Source organism: Helianthus annuus, chromosome 9 (genome assembly GCF_002127325.2).
Source record: "Helianthus annuus cultivar XRQ/B chromosome 9, HanXRQr2.0-SUNRISE, whole genome shotgun sequence".
NCBI classification, from domain to species: Eukaryota; Viridiplantae; Streptophyta; class Magnoliopsida; order Asterales; family Asteraceae; genus Helianthus; species Helianthus annuus.
The window spans coordinates 106,258,729-106,276,739 of record NC_035441.2 but is presented as its reverse complement, the minus strand read 5'-3'; the positions used below and the strand labels follow the sequence as shown (position 1 = coordinate 106,276,739).

General features: G+C 42.0%; 1 protein-coding gene across 1 annotated transcript; it reads left to right on the top strand.

Annotated features, from left to right (window-relative positions):
* The first annotated feature begins 769 nt into the window (after nt 1-769).
* LOC110881367 (extensin-like) lies at nt 770-17,579 on the top strand. Its single transcript, XM_022129648.1, has 3 exons — nt 770-1,039; nt 12,179-12,470; nt 16,909-17,579. Exons 1-3 carry the CDS (start codon nt 770-772, stop codon nt 17,577-17,579), a joined length of 1,233 nt encoding a protein of 410 aa, XP_021985340.1.
* Nucleotides 17,580-18,011: the final 432 nt, after the last annotated feature.

Here is an 18,011-nt window from a genome sequence, read left to right as displayed (position 1 = left end):
TCCATCTATTTCTCGTGGTTTGCCACATCATCGGGAATAAAGTTGTTAAGTTAGGGGTGAAACCCGCATCTTAATGACTTGTTTCGCTCTCTATTTGGTTTTACAAAACTCTCACCAAAGTCCCGATGAGTTCTAATGACCCGACTCACGTGGCAGCCAAAAGGATGTGTGCCGATCACCGCAATGCGATGAGAGAGCACAGTCTATTAGGCCAAAGCATGTACTCGAAATCATTGTGGATAGTCAAATCACTTTGGGTAGTCACGGTTTACATACCCAGAAACTCTGTTTCGATTCTGTGATCATAACCGCTGACTTTGTGAATTCTTTGATTTTATGCTTTATGTGGTTTTATATGTTTATTTGTTTTGACGTTGGAGACTTATTCGCTTTTCGCTCATCGCTTTGCTAAACACGCACAACTCGCACTTCACATTTATCTCAACACGCTAACAAATTGCATGCTATGTTACTCGCAATCGCTACTCGCTACTCGCACTCGCAACTCTCGATCGCTTTTTGCAGCCTTGAAGGAGAGGTGAATATGTGCAAAATATGTAGGTGAATATGTGTAGAATTTAGTGGAATATGTGCTTACATGGATTACGTGCTTCTGTGCTTATGTGCCTATGTGGATTATGTGCCTACGTGATTATGTGCCTATGTGTTAGACGTGTTCCTGATGCTTTATCTAGTAATAATAAGTATGTTGTGTGGAGAGATTTGATTATATCGCGTCTGAATCCTATGACGATGTTTGTTGCAGACAATGTCATCATTTGGATCTCACACTTCTCGCGTTACCCGCCGCAACCACGCTGACAAACGTATCACATCGCTAGTCGCCAAGGAAATGGCCAAGGCCATTCTGCAAATAGTCAGCGAGATCAATGAGGTGAAGAGCAGCTCCTCCATTGATTCCAAAAGTGACTCTCCGAAAGCTACTTTTAGCTTCAAACAATTCAAGGCATGTGATCCTAAAGACTTCACTAGTGAAGACGGGCCCAGCGCTATGTTTCAGTGGTTTAACTCGATTGAGGTTACTCTTCGTCAAAGCGGATGCCCAGACAACCTCCGCACTGGTAACGCAACTGGCGTTTTTTAGTCCAGGGCTTTGGACTGGTGGACTGCCGAACGAAACGGGCGAGGTAACGACGTAGCCTATGGACTTTCTTGGGAGGAATTGAAGGAAATCATGATTAAAGAATTATGTCCCCCGCATGAGCTCCAGAAGCTGGAGAACGAGTTTTGGAACATCAAGCAAGAAGGTGGCGACAATGCTGGTCTCACTGCTTGCTTTAAGCAGCATAGTATCATCTGCCCTGGACAAGTCTCAACTCCCGTGTCACACCCCCAAATTCCACCATGCGGAGTACCACCGCTTGGAGGCGTGACGTGACCAGGATCGAGCCAACAATCATATTGAACAATGTATTTAAGTAAATAAAACCAACCACAACACAATTGGTGACCAAAGCCAGTTAACCAAGTTTTAAATTTAAACAGCGGAAGCATAATACGTGATACCAAAATTATAAGTTCATAACATAGTCCATAGTTCGTAAGTTTAAAGTCCAAAACGTAGGTTTAATAAGTTCATAAATTTTATTTATTAATTACGGGACATATCAGTTCGCATCCCACAACGACTACCTCCATATGCAAGCTCCAAGCATTTAACGACCTGTAAGGCATGTAACAACGAGTCAACAACAAAGTTGAGTGAGTTCACGTTTAGTTGTTTAGTTTTAAGTTGTTTCTGAAAACGTGGTTTGTCTTTCGTTGGCGTAATTGCCGTGGGGGTTACCCCGTAGTTGAAAGTAAGATTAACCAGTTCATTCTTTATTACCCAAACCATTTCCATGATTAGTGGGGGCTTCCCCATGTGAACTACTAGACTGTACCATATCGACTACTACGCAAATAAGTTGTGCCCTACATCAGTGTCTATCATCACTGACGGTTTGCCATAGTCCATTAGTACACGCCCGTCCGACTAGCACGGTGTGAGGTTTGTTAAACCTAATAGCGCTATTAACTAATGACCCGCTCGCCATTGGCCTCGGCGATTAAGTCGATATAAAAATGAGGGACTTATGATAGAGTTTTGTCTAGTAAGTTGTAAGGTTGTTGTCCTACCCAAGGAGGACGAACGTACGTAGTTCTACCCAAGGAGAATACGCAGGAGTAATATTGGCATCCTACCCAAGGAGGATGGCCGTACATATCCTACCCAAGGAGGATATGTAGATTCAGTTTTAAATTCTTTAACCCATTCCCAAACCACCGGGAATCCCATGCCTTAGAAAGTGTGTGAACTCACCTTGGTTTGCTCGGTTAGATTCTCAATATAGCTAACAGTCAAGGTCGGTCAATCACGTCCTAATATAATTTACAAGTTAGTCATTTAGTGGCTTTCAAATAGAACACAAAGTTCCTACACGTATCTATCACACAACATGCATCGTTTTAACGGTTTATGCCCCTCTAAGTTCCCCATCCATTCCCCACTCAAAATCAAACATACGATAATGCACATAACATATATACCTTGTTAGATCATTCACGGATAGCACACTCGACATTTAGACACGCAAGTCACAACTTATATCAATTCAGCATTAACATTCAAAACCGGCTGTTTTTCGGACGTTTTAATAAAATAGTTAAATTATTCCAAAAATTCCCAAATTTTGACAAGATGTCTTAAACGTTCCATATTTTATTTTGTAAAAATATCGGGGTCCGGTTCACTACCAATATTTTATAAAAAATCATATTCCGGACTGAACTCAGATTTATAAATTTCTGACCACAGTCCACGGAACAATTTATTAAAAATTCATCGAGTGTCCGATTTAGGAACTTCCAGTGGGGTAATTACACATGAATCGGTTGTCATCTATTGTACAAATTTCATGGTCCGATTCATCACAAAACTCAGGTTATGACTGAAAGTACGACACCCATTTATTGCTGTCAAAATCCAGCTTAAGTTGCTGTTACAAATTAATACTTTAAAAATAGTAAAGGGAGTCCAAAAATTACGATTCCGGTGCCATTAGAACCATATTTCCTAATATCACATTTTAGAGCCAAAATATCAGTTTTTCGTTAGGTTTATGACCTGTTTACAGCCAACTGAAGTTGGCTGTAAAACTTGGACAGATTGCTGTTTTTAGTCTCTAGCTTACTAGTTTGTGCTCGGTTGATCCCGTTAATTATGTTTAGTGATCGTAACAACATCAAACATCCATATAATCCAGCAACACATCAGATAATCAACCAATAATCATAATCACACAAGATCTACATGCTTTACACTAATATTCATCCATTAACCACCTTGTTCATCATTTTAGTAGACTTTTAGACTTTGATCTTATATGTTCATAACTTTTAACCGACAAATCTCTTATTAACCATATCAAACATGAACAAGAAGTTGATTAGAAGCACTTACAACTAGCTCAAGGCTAGGGAAGAAACTATGCGAAAAAGAGGTGGATAAAAGCAAGATAGAGAGGTCCTTCGCCTTCTGTTAGCTCCAAGACTCCTTATGCGTGACCCGTAACACTTGTATAACTTTGGAATGAGGAGATCAAGAGCCGAAAATGGTGGTGTGTTCAAGGGGGGGTCTTGGCCGTGAGCTAGGGAGGAGAGGAGAGAAAGAGAGTTTTGGTGGAATGGTGGTATTTATAATATCTTCCATATAGCATATTCCTAGCATATTCCAAGCATATTCCTAGCATATTCCTAGCATATTCCTAGCATATTCCTAGCATATTCCTTAGGATATTCCTTAGCATATTCCTTAGCATATTCCTTAGCATATTCCTTAGCATATTCCTTAGCATATTAACAAATACGTGTAAGCATAACACAGATATTAACATACACTTTAATTATCATTAATAATTTGTACGGAATACATGGGATTTTGAGGGTTGTCACATTCTCCCCTTGTTAAGAGAATTTCGTCCCGAAATTTAGTGCGCGGTTACTGAGGAAGCTAGTTAAGTTGCGTTGTTTTCCTGATTTTCCTGGGGTGTCACATCATCCCCCCGTTGATTTGGAATTTCATCCCGAAATTCTGCGGTAACTTTAGCCTCAGTAGTGGTTGCATTTTTCTTAAACAACTGGGGATACTTGAGTTTCATTTGGTCTTCTCGTTCCCAGGTATACTCTGGGCCACGACGGAAATTCCAACGAACTCGGACGAGAGGTATTCTAGTGTGCTTGAGAATCTTAACGTCTTGATCCGTAATTTCTACTGGTTCCTCGACGAATCGCAGCTTGTCGTCGATTGTGAGCTCTTTGAGAGGAACTATGAGGGTCTCATCTGACAGACACTTCTTCAGATTTGACACATGGAAAACATTGTGAACTCCGCTGAGTTCTTCAGGTAGGTTCAGTCTGTAAGCGACTTTGCCAATTCTCTCAATGATCTCGAACGGTCCGACATAACGCGGGTTGAGCTTGCCTCGTTTACCAAAGCGGACTACACCTTTCCAAGGTGAGACTTTGAGCAGCACTCGATCCCCAACCTGGAACTTGAGTGGCCTTCTTCGTTTATCGGCATAGCTTTTCTGACGGTCACGAGCTGCCGCCATTCGCTGTCGGATCTGAGCAATCTTTTCGGTTGTATCTACTTCGAGTTCTGGACCAGTGATTTGACTGTCACCAACTTCTGCCCAAAAAAGAGGTGATCGGCACTTGCGTCCATACAATGCCTCGAACGGAGTGGCCTGGATGCTGGTGTGGTAACTGTTGTTATATGAAAACTCCACTAGCGGGAGGTGTTTTTCCCAGCCATTGCCGAAGTCGATTACGCATGCCCTAAGCATGTCTTCGAGGGTTTGGATGGTGCGTTCAGATTGCCCATCCGTCCGTGGATGATAAGCGGTGCTCATATCTAAACGTGAGCCAAAAGACTTATGCATAGCTTGCCACAGTTCAGAGGTGAAACGCGCGTCACGATCAGAAATGATGGAGGTTGGCACTCCATGCCTTGATACCACTTCTTTTAGGTAGATGTCTGCTAGAGTAGAAAACTTATCCGTTTCTTTGATAGGCAGAAAATGTGCAGACTTGGTCAGTCGATCCACGATCACCCAAATGGTATCATTTCCGCGTTGAGATCTGGGCAGACCAGTAACGAAATCCATGGAAATTTGCTCCCATTTCCATTTAGGTATCTCTGGTTGTTGTAGTGGGCCTGATGGTTTCTGGTATTCGACCTTGACCCTGGCACAAGTCAAGCATTTACCGACGTAGGTTGCTATGCTGGCTTTCATACCAGGCCACCAGTATGTAGTCTTGAGATCATGGTACATCTTGTCCGAACCAGGATGTACTGAGTAACGAGACTTATGCGCTTCATCCATCACAAGCTCGCGCAAGTCTCCATACAGCGGAACCCAGATGCGTCCGTTAACATAGTAGGCGTCGTTTTCTTTTCGTTCTAGTCGTTGCCTCGATCCTCGTAAGGACTCAGCCCTGATGTTCTCTGCCTTCAATGCTTCAACTTGAGCATCGCGAATCTGAGCGGGAAGGTTAGTTTGGATGGTAAGTTGTAATGCACGTACACGCCTAGGTATAGTATCCTTTCGACTGAGGGCGTCAGCCACAACATTGGCCTTGCCCGGGTGATACTTGATCGCGCATTCGTAGTCATTCAGGAGTTCGACCCATCGACGTTGACGCATGTTTAACTCCTTTTGCTTGAAGATATGCTCGAGACTCCTGTGATCGGTGTAAATGGTGCACTTGGTACCGTACAGGTAATGTCTCCATATCTTAAGCGCGAAAACAACTGCTCCCAATTCCATGTCGTGCGTAGTGTAGTTCCTTTCGTGAACCTTAAGTTGGCGCGATGCGTAGGCAATGACCTTGTCACGTTGCATCAACACACAACCAAGGCCTTGGATGGAAGCATCGCAGTAAACCACAAAATCGTCTGTGCCTTCAGGCAATGAGAGGATAGGCGCGCTACAAAGTCTATCCTTCAAGTGCTGAAATGCGGACTCCTGTGCATCACCCCAACGATAGGTAACACCCTTCTGAGTCAGTGAAGTGAGAGGTTGCGCAATCTTGGAGAAATCTTTGATAAACCTTCTGTAATACCCTGCCAGACCTAAGAATTGGCGGATCTCTGTTGGTGTGCGGGGTGCAGGCCAGTTCTTGATCGAGTCAACCTTGGATGGATCAACATGAATCCCATCCTTGTTTACCACATGGCCCAGAAAATGGACTTCGCGAAGCCAGAAGTCACATTTCGAAAACTTGGCATACAGCTGCTCTTTACGAAGTAGTTCCAGAATAAGTCTTAGGTGTTGCTCGTGTTCCTCCTGACTCTTAGAATAGATCAGGATGTCGTCGATGAACACAATAACGAACTTATCTAGGTAAGGCTTGCACACTCGGTTCATGAGATCCATGAAGACCGCTGGTGCATTCGTCAATCCGAAAGGCATAACCAGAAACTCATAATGGCCGTAACGAGTTCTGAATGCTGTTTTGGAGACGTCCTCCTCTCGGACTCTCAGCTGATGGTAGCCTGACCTTAGGTCAATCTTAGAATAGAAACTCGACCCTTGCAATTGATCGAATAAGTCATCGATGCGTGGAAGAGGATAACGATTCTTCACGGTCACCTTGTTGAGTTTGCGGTAGTCAATACACATCCTGAAGGTACCGTCTTTCTTCTTTACGAACAAGACTGAAGCTCCCCATGGCGAAGAGCTGGGACGTATAAAACCCTTCTCCAGAAGTTCTTGTAGTTGCGTAGACAGTTCTTCAAGTTCTGATGGAGCAAGTCGATAAGGCGCACGAGCTATTGGTGCTGCTCCAGGAGCTAGCTCGATTTGAAACTCGACTTGTCGATGAGGCGGAAGGCCAGGTAATTCCTCAGGAAATACCTCGGGAAAGTCGCGTACAATAGGAATGTCTTCAATTCTCTTCTCTTCCGTTGATGTGTCAGTAACGAGTGCTAAAATGGCAGTGTGGCCCTTTCGCAAACACTTCTGGGCCTTAAGGAAAGAGATGATGCCTTCGACAGCACCACTCTTGTCGCCACGAATCACGAGAGGTTTTTCACCAGAACGAGGAATGCGGACGATTTTCTCCTTACAAACAATCTCCGCTCGATGATGAGATAGCCAATCCATCCCAATAACGACGTCGAAACTACCCAGTGTGATAGGAATAAGATCGATAGAGAAAGTCTGACCAGCTAAGACGAGGTTACAACCTTTAACTACGTGTATGGCTTCTAGACTTTTACCGTTAGCTAGTTCTACCGTGTGTTTGGTGTTCAGAAGTGTTGGAGTGCGCTTAAGCATTTGGCTAACTTTTACGGACACATAACTAGTATCGGCACCCAAATCGAACAAAACAGTAACAAAGAAGTCGTCCAGAAGAAACTTACCCATCACAACGTTGGGGTCGTTCCTTGCTTCTCCCTGACCAATCACGAACACACGACCTTGGGCGCCATTTCCATTATTGTTACCTCCATTGTTGCCTCCGTTGTTGTTTCCATTGTGGTTCCCGTTTCTTTGGGTATTGTTCTGGTTTTGGTTCAGCTGGGGGCAGTTCCTCTTAAAGTGACCCTCAGCGCCACAATGAAAACATCCTTTATTGCCCTGCTGATGCTGCTGTTGGTGGTTCTGCGGAGCTTGTTGCTGTTGTTGGCGATTCTGATTCACAGGACGTGGGCTCCTGCAATCCTTTGCTTCATGACCCAGCTTGTGACACCTCTGACAACGACCCTTGTTGCACTGGCCGCTGTGGTGCAGATTACATCGATTGCACTTAGGGTGATTTCCCTTGTACCCACCCTGACCTTGATTTCCAGATGACTGCTGACTGGGGCTCTTGTACTCATCTGTCTTTCGCTGCTGAGATTGAGCTGAAGTAGAACCCTTGCCCAGATTTCCATCCCACTTGCGCTTATTGTCGTTGTGGCGCTAATACGTTTGGGCAGCTTGTTCTGCTCAACCGCCTGATCAGTGAGACGATGAGCCAACTTGACGATTTGCTGTATAGTGCCAAGGTTAGCTGAGGTTACGTGGCTTTGAATTTCCGGCACCAAGCCCTTAAGGTACAGCTCAATGCGTTTGTAAGGAGGGTCCACCATAGTGGGACACAGGATGGCCAATTCGTTCGACCTCTTAGTATATGCCTCAATCTCAGACCCCGTCATCTTCAGGTTGAAAAATTCCACCTCTAGCTTGTGGATGTCGTCACGACTGCAATACTCTTCTCTAATCAGTTCTTTGAAGCCGTTCCATGGGGTGGCATTAGCAACCGCCAACCCAAGCAATTGGACCTGTGCTTTCCACCAGGTTAATGCAGCTCCTTCGAGTGTTCCAGTAGCATATTTCACCTTACGATCTTCCGGGCAATCACACATCTCGAAAACAGACTCAAGCTTCTCGAACCAGTGAAGAAGGCCTACAGCACCTTCTGTGCCGCTGAAAGTGCTTGGTCGGCAATCCATGAAGGTTTTGAACGTACACACAGGAGGCTGAGCATGTTGACCTATGGTGCGAGAATAAATGACAAGGTTAGGCACGAGGGTAGGTTTGCGAAGGTAAGATCTAAACGTTCTAAGATAGGTCGGAGTAGCAGGTTATACCTCCTGCAGGAACAGCTGCGAGTGCCTCAGCAACTCGTTCGTTGATCAGAGCCGTCAACTGGGCTTGAGTGAGGTTGATACGTCCTCCGCGTCCGCTCATGATCTTCATCACGAAGCAACGTAAGTGAGAAAAGTGTCGTGAAAGTGCGTAAGTGTGGGACGACAGTAGAGAGTAAGCACACAAGGTTCAAGTAGAAGTTATCACGTTAACTAATGCACAGTGTGAGCTATCTAACCGACAATATAACATAAATCATACCACTTATGGTGTCAAGTCTTGCACGTGGAGCGAAGCGTCGTTGTGGATCGTTGAGCACTGTACAGGTTATAGTCTGGTTTTATCAAAAATCTTTTCCCATTTTAAAACCAAGTTCACTATAACCAATGGCTCTGATACCAATCTGTCACACCCCCAAATTCCACCATGTGGAGTACCACCGCTTGGAGGCGTGACGTGACCAGGATCGAGCCACCAATCATCTTGAACAATGTATTTAAGTAAATAAAACCAACCACAATACAATTGGTGACCAAAGCCAGTTAACCAAGTTTTAAATTTAAACAGCGGAAGCATAATACGTGATACCAAAATTATAAGTTCATAACATAGTCCATAGTTCGTAAGTTTAAAGTCCAAAACGTAGGTTTAATAAGTTCATAAATTTTATTTATTAATTACGGGACATCTCAGTTCGCATCCCACAACGACTACCTCCAAATGCAAGCTCCAAGCATTTAACGACCTGTAAGGCATGTAACAACGAGTCAACAACAAAGTTGAGTGAGTTCACGTTTAGTTGTTTAGTTTTAAGTTGTTTCTGAAAACGTGGTTTGTCTTTCGTTGGCGTAATTGCCGTGGGGGTTACCCCGTAGTTGAAAGTAAGATTAACCAGTTCATTCTTTATTACCCAAACCATTTCCATGATTAGTGGGGGCTTCCCCATGTGAACTACTAGACTGTACCATATCGACTACTACGCAAATAAGTTGTGCCCTACATCAGTGTCTATCATCACTGACGGTTTGCCATAGTCCATTAGTACACGCCCGTCCGACTGGCACGGTGTGAGGTTTGTTAAACCTAATAGCGCTATTAACTAATGACCCGCTCGCCATTGGCCTCGGCGATTAAGTCGATATAAAAATGAGGGACTTATGATAGAGTTTTGTCTAGTAAGTTGTAAGGTTGTTGTCCTACCCAAGGAGGACGAACGTACGTAGTTCTACCCAAGGAGAATACGCAGGAGTAATATTGGCATCCTACCCAAGGAGGATGGCCGTACATATCCTACCCAAGGAGGATATGTAGATTCAGTTTTAAATTCTTTAACCCATTCCCAAACCACCGGGAATCCCATGCCTTAGAAAGTGTGTGAACTCACCTCGGTTTGCTCGGTTAGATTCTCAATATAGCTAACAGTCAAGGTCGGTCAATCACGTCCTAATATAATTTACCAGTTAGTCATTTAGTGGCTTTCAAATAGAACACAAAGTTCCTACACGTATCTATCACACAACATGCATCGTTTTAACGGTTTATGCCCCTCTAAGTTTCCCATCCATTCCCCACTCAAAATCAAACATACGATAATGCACATAACATATATACCTTGTTAGATCATTCACGCATAGCACACTCGACATTTAGACACGCAAGTCACAACTTATATCAATTCAGCATTAACATTTAAAACCGGCTGTTTTTCGGACGTTTTAATAAAATAGTTAAATTATTCCAAAAATTCCCAAATTTTTACAAGATGTCTTAAACGTTCCATATTTTATTGTGTAAAAATATCGGGGTCCGGTTCACTACCAATATTTTATAAAAAATCATATTCCGGACTGAACTCAGATTTATAAATTTCTGACCACAGTCCACGGAACAATTTATTAAAAATTCATCGAGTGTCCGATTTACGAAATTCCAGTGGGGTAATTACACATGCATCGGTTGTCATCTACTGTACAAATTTCATGGTCCGATTCATCACAAAACTCAGGTTATGACTGAAAGTACGACACCCATTTATTGCTGTCAAAATCCAGCTTAAGTTGCTGTTACAAATTAATACTTTAAAAATAGTAAACGGAGTCCAAAAATTACGATTCCGGTGCCATTAGAACCGTATTTCCTAATGTCACATTTTAGAGCCAAAATATCAGTTTTTCGTTAGGTTTATGACCTGTTTACAGCCAACTGAAGTTGGCTGTAAAACTTGGACAGATTGCTGTTTTTAGTCTCTAGCTTACTAGTTTGTGCTCGGTTGATCCCGTTAATTATGTTTAGTGATCTTAACAACATCAAACATCCATATAATCCAGCAACACATCAGATAATCAACCAATAATCATAATCACACAAGATCTACATGCTTTACACTAATATTCATCCATTAACCACCTTGTTCATCATTTTAGTAGACTTTTAGACTTTGATCTTATATGTTCATAATTTTTAACCGACAAATCTCTTATTAACCATATCAAACATGAACAAGAAGTTGATTAGAAGCACTTACAACTAGCTCAAGGCTAGGGAAGAAACTATGCGAAAAAGAGGTGGATAAAAGCAAGATAGAGAGGTCCTTCGCCTTCCGTTAGCTCCAAGACTCCTTATGCGTGACCCGTAACACTTGTATAACTTTGGAATGAGGAGATCAAGAGCCGAAAATGGTGGTGTGTTCAAGGGGGGGTCTCGGCCGTGAGCTAGGGAGGAGAGGAGAGAAAGAGAGTTTTGGTGGAATGGTGGTATTTATAAGATCTTCCATATAGCATATTCCTAGCATATTCCAAGCATATTCCTAGCATATTCCTAGCATATTCCTAGCATATTCCTAGCATATTCCTTAGGATATTCCTTAGCATATTCCTTAGCATATTCCTTAGCATATTCCTTAGCATATTCCTTAGCATATTAACAAATACGTGTAAGCATAACACAGATATCAGAAAGCAGTTAAGTAATTCCACACAGTCGTCAGACACTTTAATTATCATTAATAATTTGTACGGAATACATGGGATTTTGAGGGTTGTCACATCCCGACATCACAATAAAGAAATACATTCGCACTCTACCTGATTGTGTTGTTGATTTTGTTCAAGCCGCCAAGACTACTACTATCGAAGAGACTTATCAACTCGTCGCTGAAATCAATGATAAGCGAGTTATGGCTAGTTACTTCAAGAACACCACCAAAAGTCTCCATCAAGTCACCGCTACTCCCGCTCCTGAAACCGCCGCATCTCAAGGATAGAAATCTTCACGTCGCAAGCGCAAGAGCAACAACAACAACAAGAACTGTGCTGTCACCGCCGCTCCTCTCAATGCTGTTCCTGCCCAACCTCAGAACCAGAACCGCCAAGTAGCAGCACCTGTGACCAACGCACCACCGGCTAAGCGTGCTACACCGGTCCTTACCCTCTGTGCCCTAATTATACTTACCATCACCCAGTTGGGATCGCTTGCCGTTTCTGTATCCACTGCAATCTCTACGGGCACTTTACTGCGAACTGTCGCACTGTCCTCGTCAGCAAGCTCAAGTTCAAGCTCCTCCTGCACTGCCAGCCCCTCTTCCCGCTCCTCAAGGTAATCCAGCAGCTCCTGCTCCCGCTGCTCATGCACGAGCCTGCTATGCTTGTGGTGATCCTAACGACTTCGCAAACGTCTGCCCGAATCGAGTGGTGAAGCAAGAGCCACAGCAGCAACCATCGCATCAACAACAACAACAGCAGCAGCCTCAGCAGTCAGCTCAACAAGCAGCCGGCGGTAGAGCATTCAACATCAATGTCCTCCAGGCTCAAACTGAAAACAATGTTGTCAATGGTACGTTTCTTGTCAACGGTATTTATGCTTCGTGTTTATTTGATACTGGAGCCGATAACTGTTTTGTGTCGTTTGAATTCGAAAAGCTCCTAAACTGTAAACGTGCTAACCTCCCAACGACGTTCGACGTAGAAATCACGTCTTCCCGATCGATCTTATTCCGATGCAACTTGGTAGTTTTGATATCATAGTAGGCATGGATTTTCTTCGATAAAATCGTGCTGAAGTCCTTTGTTTTGATAAGATGATTTGTTTCTCTCTTGCTAATGGCGACCAACTCTGTGTCTATGGTGTAACACCACATAAAAACATGTCCCATTATGTATAGACATGTGTCCTAAACTCTAAATATGTGAAAGATTGAGTTTGAAGGACTAAAGTTGATAAACAATGAAATTATGTCTACAGAGGGACTAAAAGTGTCAACATGCCAAACTTGAGCCTCTGAATGACCATACGTGATAAATATATTCTTAAACGAGTGATTGATTGGATACAAGAAGCCGTTTGTGAAAATAATCGGAATATTATAAAACTACAAGGGTTAAACGTGTCGATATGTCAATTCTGACATCTGAATGACCTCTTAACGAAACCGAGGTTTTGAAATATTCAAATATACTCATAAGAATAAGTGGTATAAATTTCACGTGGTTTCGAGATCGTTAAGCATGTCTTCAAGACTTTGGACTATAAGTGTCAACTTGACGAAACTTGCTTTTATAGTGATATTTAACGAACCCGAGCCTAACGAAGTTTGTTCATACATCCTTGAGCCTCAACAAACTGACTACAAGGGCCTTATATGTCAAAAATGAGGTTATATGAGGTTTAAATGGACCAGGGACTAAAACTGCCAGCTTTAAAACTTGCTTTGCCAGTAACACAAGTCTACGCGGCCCGCGTAAGCCCCCTCTATGGCTTACGTGGCCCGCCTGAGAACGCCCAGCTCAGAAAATGGCTGCCAGGTGCGGGTTTTGGCTATTCCACCACCATAACTTAGATTGTATCGACTTTAGGAGCTATATGTCGGTTTATTTCATCAACTAGGACACCTGGGGTGATCCTAGGATGCCCCATAACAGATGTGAATGATCCATGATCTTGCAAAGTACTATATAAAGGGACTTGTTCTTGAGTTCACAAGCACACTTGCAACATTTTCCTATTCTACAACTTCTGGAGCTTGCTAAAGACAAGGAGAAGATTATCAAGTGTAGAAAAGACAGCTAGGACCATTAGTAAGCCTCTAATTACTTGCTTAGTCATTTTAATTAGCTTAATTACCTAGAAGTCAAACTTATCGTAAATTAAGTTTGGCTTTCGTTTTAATTACATATGGATCAGCCACTGATCAAATTAAAAGTGGTTTTAGGACCATATTAAGGTAGGTGATTAACCCTTAAAAGGGCACCTCCTAATTTTCTCGTTTGACTAGTCAATTGTCGGGTCAAAGTAGTTTGACGGACAGAATGTTTGAAAATGATTAAAATTAATAAACCAGAGGTTCTAAAATATATTTTAACATTCTAATGACTTGGTAATTAATATTAAAACATGTTTTATCAGTCCTAACCCGACAATTAATAGTCTAAGGTCAGTTTATAACCGAAAGTCGCAAAAGCTTGAATTTTTGCTTTGACTTTCAGCTCTGACCCGTTCAAGCTTAATTCTCCCATGTTTTAAGCTTCCATTAGGACCACATTACTCAGTAATATAACCCTCTGAAGTTATATTGCATGTTGCCTAATGGTTTGAATTATATGCACTTGATCGTAATTATGCTTAAAAATGCCATAAACGCCCTTTTGACACACAACTGAGATTTTTAGCAATGTGAATGGACAAACACCTTTGCTACTGATATTTAGACTTGTCCCAAAAATTTGACATCAGTTTGGGGTCTAGATTAGGAGTTATGCTCAATAGCGTAATTAAGGAGCTTTTTATTATTTATATGGCGTAATTAGCATAAAGCCTATCTAAACCCGATTTTTGATACCAAACTTTTTACCTACTGATGTAAAATAATATTTTGGGATTTTTGAAGATTTTTATTTATTTTTAGGCCGAGCATAACATAGGATCACAGCTTGATTTCGGAAATTGTCGGTTTTACCCTTTTCATGCATAAAATGAGTTTTACATAACATTTTGATGCCAACCTTTTTTGCTACTGATTTTATATGATAAATAAAATATTTTGAACTTTATAAAACTGATCAAAAACTCAGATTTCCTATTTTAACCCGAATATCCCTTAAAACCGACTTTTAAGCGTTTTAAGCACCTAGTATGGGTCAAAACTATTTTTGGCATATAAAACTTATTACCTACTGATGTTTTGAGTTAATTTATATAATTAAACAGTAAGCCAAAGTTTTTAAACTCAGAAGTCTATTTTGACCTATAAAGTTTATATGAAATTACCAAAATGCCCCTACGGTACATAGTTTGGTTATATAAGATGAATTTCACATATATATAAAGTACCCTACTGTTATAACTTATACAAATACATATTTTTACTAATGAGATCAGACCAGAAACTCAGTTTCACAATTAAACTCTTTTATGGGCATTAAAATTACCAAAATGCCCTTATGGGACTTATTTTGGTTTAAATTACTTTTTGGGCATATATGTTAACATCTTACTGATGTAATAACATATTTTGAGCATCATCACGATTAAGACCTGTATATAATTTATTTGGTTACCCGTTACGCGTTTATGCGTTCGGATCGGTTTACGTGACTAGTTTACGTAAAATAGCCGAAACGGGCTTAACCTTATCATTAAATTCTCAATTGAATGTGTTTAGTTTGCCCATATTATACAAGTATCCAAGCTTGTTGGGTCTAAACCACATTCTATTCCGGTCTCCACTTAATCTTGCGTTTAGAACCGTAAGGTTTCCATCTAGCTAGCCGGTCTAAGTCCTTGACTTAATTAAAGACCCGTTAGTATCCTAATAGGTTAATAAACCTTCTATACAGATTAAATAGCTTCTGGAAGAAGGTGCCTTCAAGAAAAAAGCTTTAGGAATATACTGCTAGCATCAGGTAAATACTTTTAACTTATTTTCCCTTATACGGGCTTGGGATATGGTATTATAATAATACCACCTGGTCGGGTATGAAATCATTTAATCAGATTGTGATTAATAAATTGCATAACCCGTTTTAATCTGTTTTGTTTGATAACATGAACATTGAGGGTTAATCTGACCGTGTCCTGGATATCCTCGGCTCATTTCATTTGAAAATGGCCACGACCTATGCACGGGGTGTAGGCATACATCTGACAGATGCAAATGCTAAAATATAAACCCACATGTTGGGGATAACTACTTTGTGGGTTCTATAAGTGGTGAGTCGGTTAATCACGACCGGCTTCCAACCGGCCCCAATTGTATGACAAACATATAAATCGGTATATAAGATTATCTTTAAATGATTGTCCCAAGTTATAAATGATTTGTGCCACGTGCACTTAAATCAATTTTCATAAATGTTTTCAAAAGAGTCAGTTAATTGTATTTACCAGTGTAAACTGACGTATTTTCTTAAAGACTGAATTGACAGGTACCTCTCGCAATAGGCTGGAGCTATAGGGTGTCTTAAGAGGATCTTACAAATTCATAGATACCTGAAGTCTGTCGTTTTGTTTCTTTGTACATTTATGATCCACCTGTGGATCTTATTACATTCCAGTCTGTATATTCTTAAACTCGAACACTCAGACAGTATGGTTTGTAATAGTTTATTTACCCAGCCTTCCGCTGTGCTATATCATTACGTGTATTGACAATGATGATATCAACTACGTCACGATACTCCCCGCCGGGCTCACCGGTAATATGTGGAAATATCGGGGTGTGACAGGTTGGTATCAGAGCCAATATTGAGTGAATTAAACACTAACCTTTTGTGTTTAATCTCAATGACACAATAAGCACATTCCTTAGACTTTCGAGTCTAGGCCATTACCTAGGATTTATTCTTAACTTTCCTTTGTTATTTATATTTTATTTTGTTGTGTTTTATAGTTTTGACAGGAAGCTCAACTACAATGCCTCCAAGAGTTAGGGGTAGAGGAAAGGGTCCCATGCGAGGGGGACCATCAGCAGCAGGACCTTAGCACCGACGCACTCCGTCTGCGTCCTTTTCCAGTTCCGACTCTCACGATCTGTGGGGTCACTCCTTTGAACCAGCGAGACATTCTGTTTCGTTGAGTTCCTCACCATCATTCCATCCATCTTTCGGGCCGCCTGTCCCAGACGAGCCCCAACATTCGCACCATTCTCAACACTCCCATCACTCCCATGAATCTCACCAATCTTACCACTCGTTGCACTCTCAATCCTTTCACCATTCAGATTCTATCTACTCGCCAACACAGTTCAATCTGAATGATTATGTTAACGACTTCTTAGGCTACAACCCGTTGGGCCCTGAGGATCATTTTCCTCATGAGATGGAGATGGACGGCGACCAAGATCCAGAAATGCAGACTAGAACACCGGGCCACCCAATTAGCATCTCAAGCGGTTCTCCATTTCAGGGATCACCGTACTGTAGGCCCGATTCATTTCAAGAGAGGATGGCCACTTATGATTGGTACTTTACTCCTTCGTACCATAGCTCTCCAGCTCAACCTCCTTTGATTGAGCCCCAGCTTCAAGCAGTTTCACCTCCAACACTTCCTGTTGAGGAGCCGCCTCAACAGCCACCTCAGCCACCTCCCGAGCCTTCAAGGCGAAGGAGGAACGCACGTATATCCGTGCGAGGAGGACCTCGTTTCAGTTCTCCTCAGGGTTCGAGTTCTTACCCTCCTATTCTAGAGGACCCCCAAATGGGTGGGCCCTCGAACGCGGCACCGGAGATCGATCCTCCGCCAGCTTCTTATGCACCACCACAGCCGCCTATGGGTTTCGACAACCCGATCCCGACTTACCTAGGTTCTTCTGGGTACAATCCTTTTGAAAACCCATCGGGATATCCATCGGAATATGGGACTCATGATCCGTACCTTACAGCTGCAGAATACCATCATCTTTACCCTTCTTCTTACCCTCCAGTTTATCCAACTAGATACCCGGTGTAGGGTTATCAATACCCGCCTTACCAGCAACCTCCTCCTCCACAGCAGCAGCAAACTCAGGAAATCCTGGAGAGGTTAGATAGGGTTGAGCATGAGGCTAGAAAAGCCAAGAAGGAGCATGGTAGCTTCATGAAGGGCCTTGCAAACCTTATTAAAGGCAAGAAGAAGTAGGAAATTGTTTAATTTTCTTGTATTGTCTTTTAATCAAGTCCCTACGAGGATATTATTTTATTTTTTGTACCAAGTCCCTGCGTGGACTTATTTCCTATTTCTGTAGCCCCTGCGTGGGCATTGTTATGTTTCAAATCCCGTTTAGGGCATCTCTGTATTAGTTCTTGGTTCAATGAAGTTTATCTATGGTTTTTAAATATGTATTTTATTACAGCATTCTATATCAATTCGATTTTTAAATTGATCTGCCAAGGAAATTCTTAG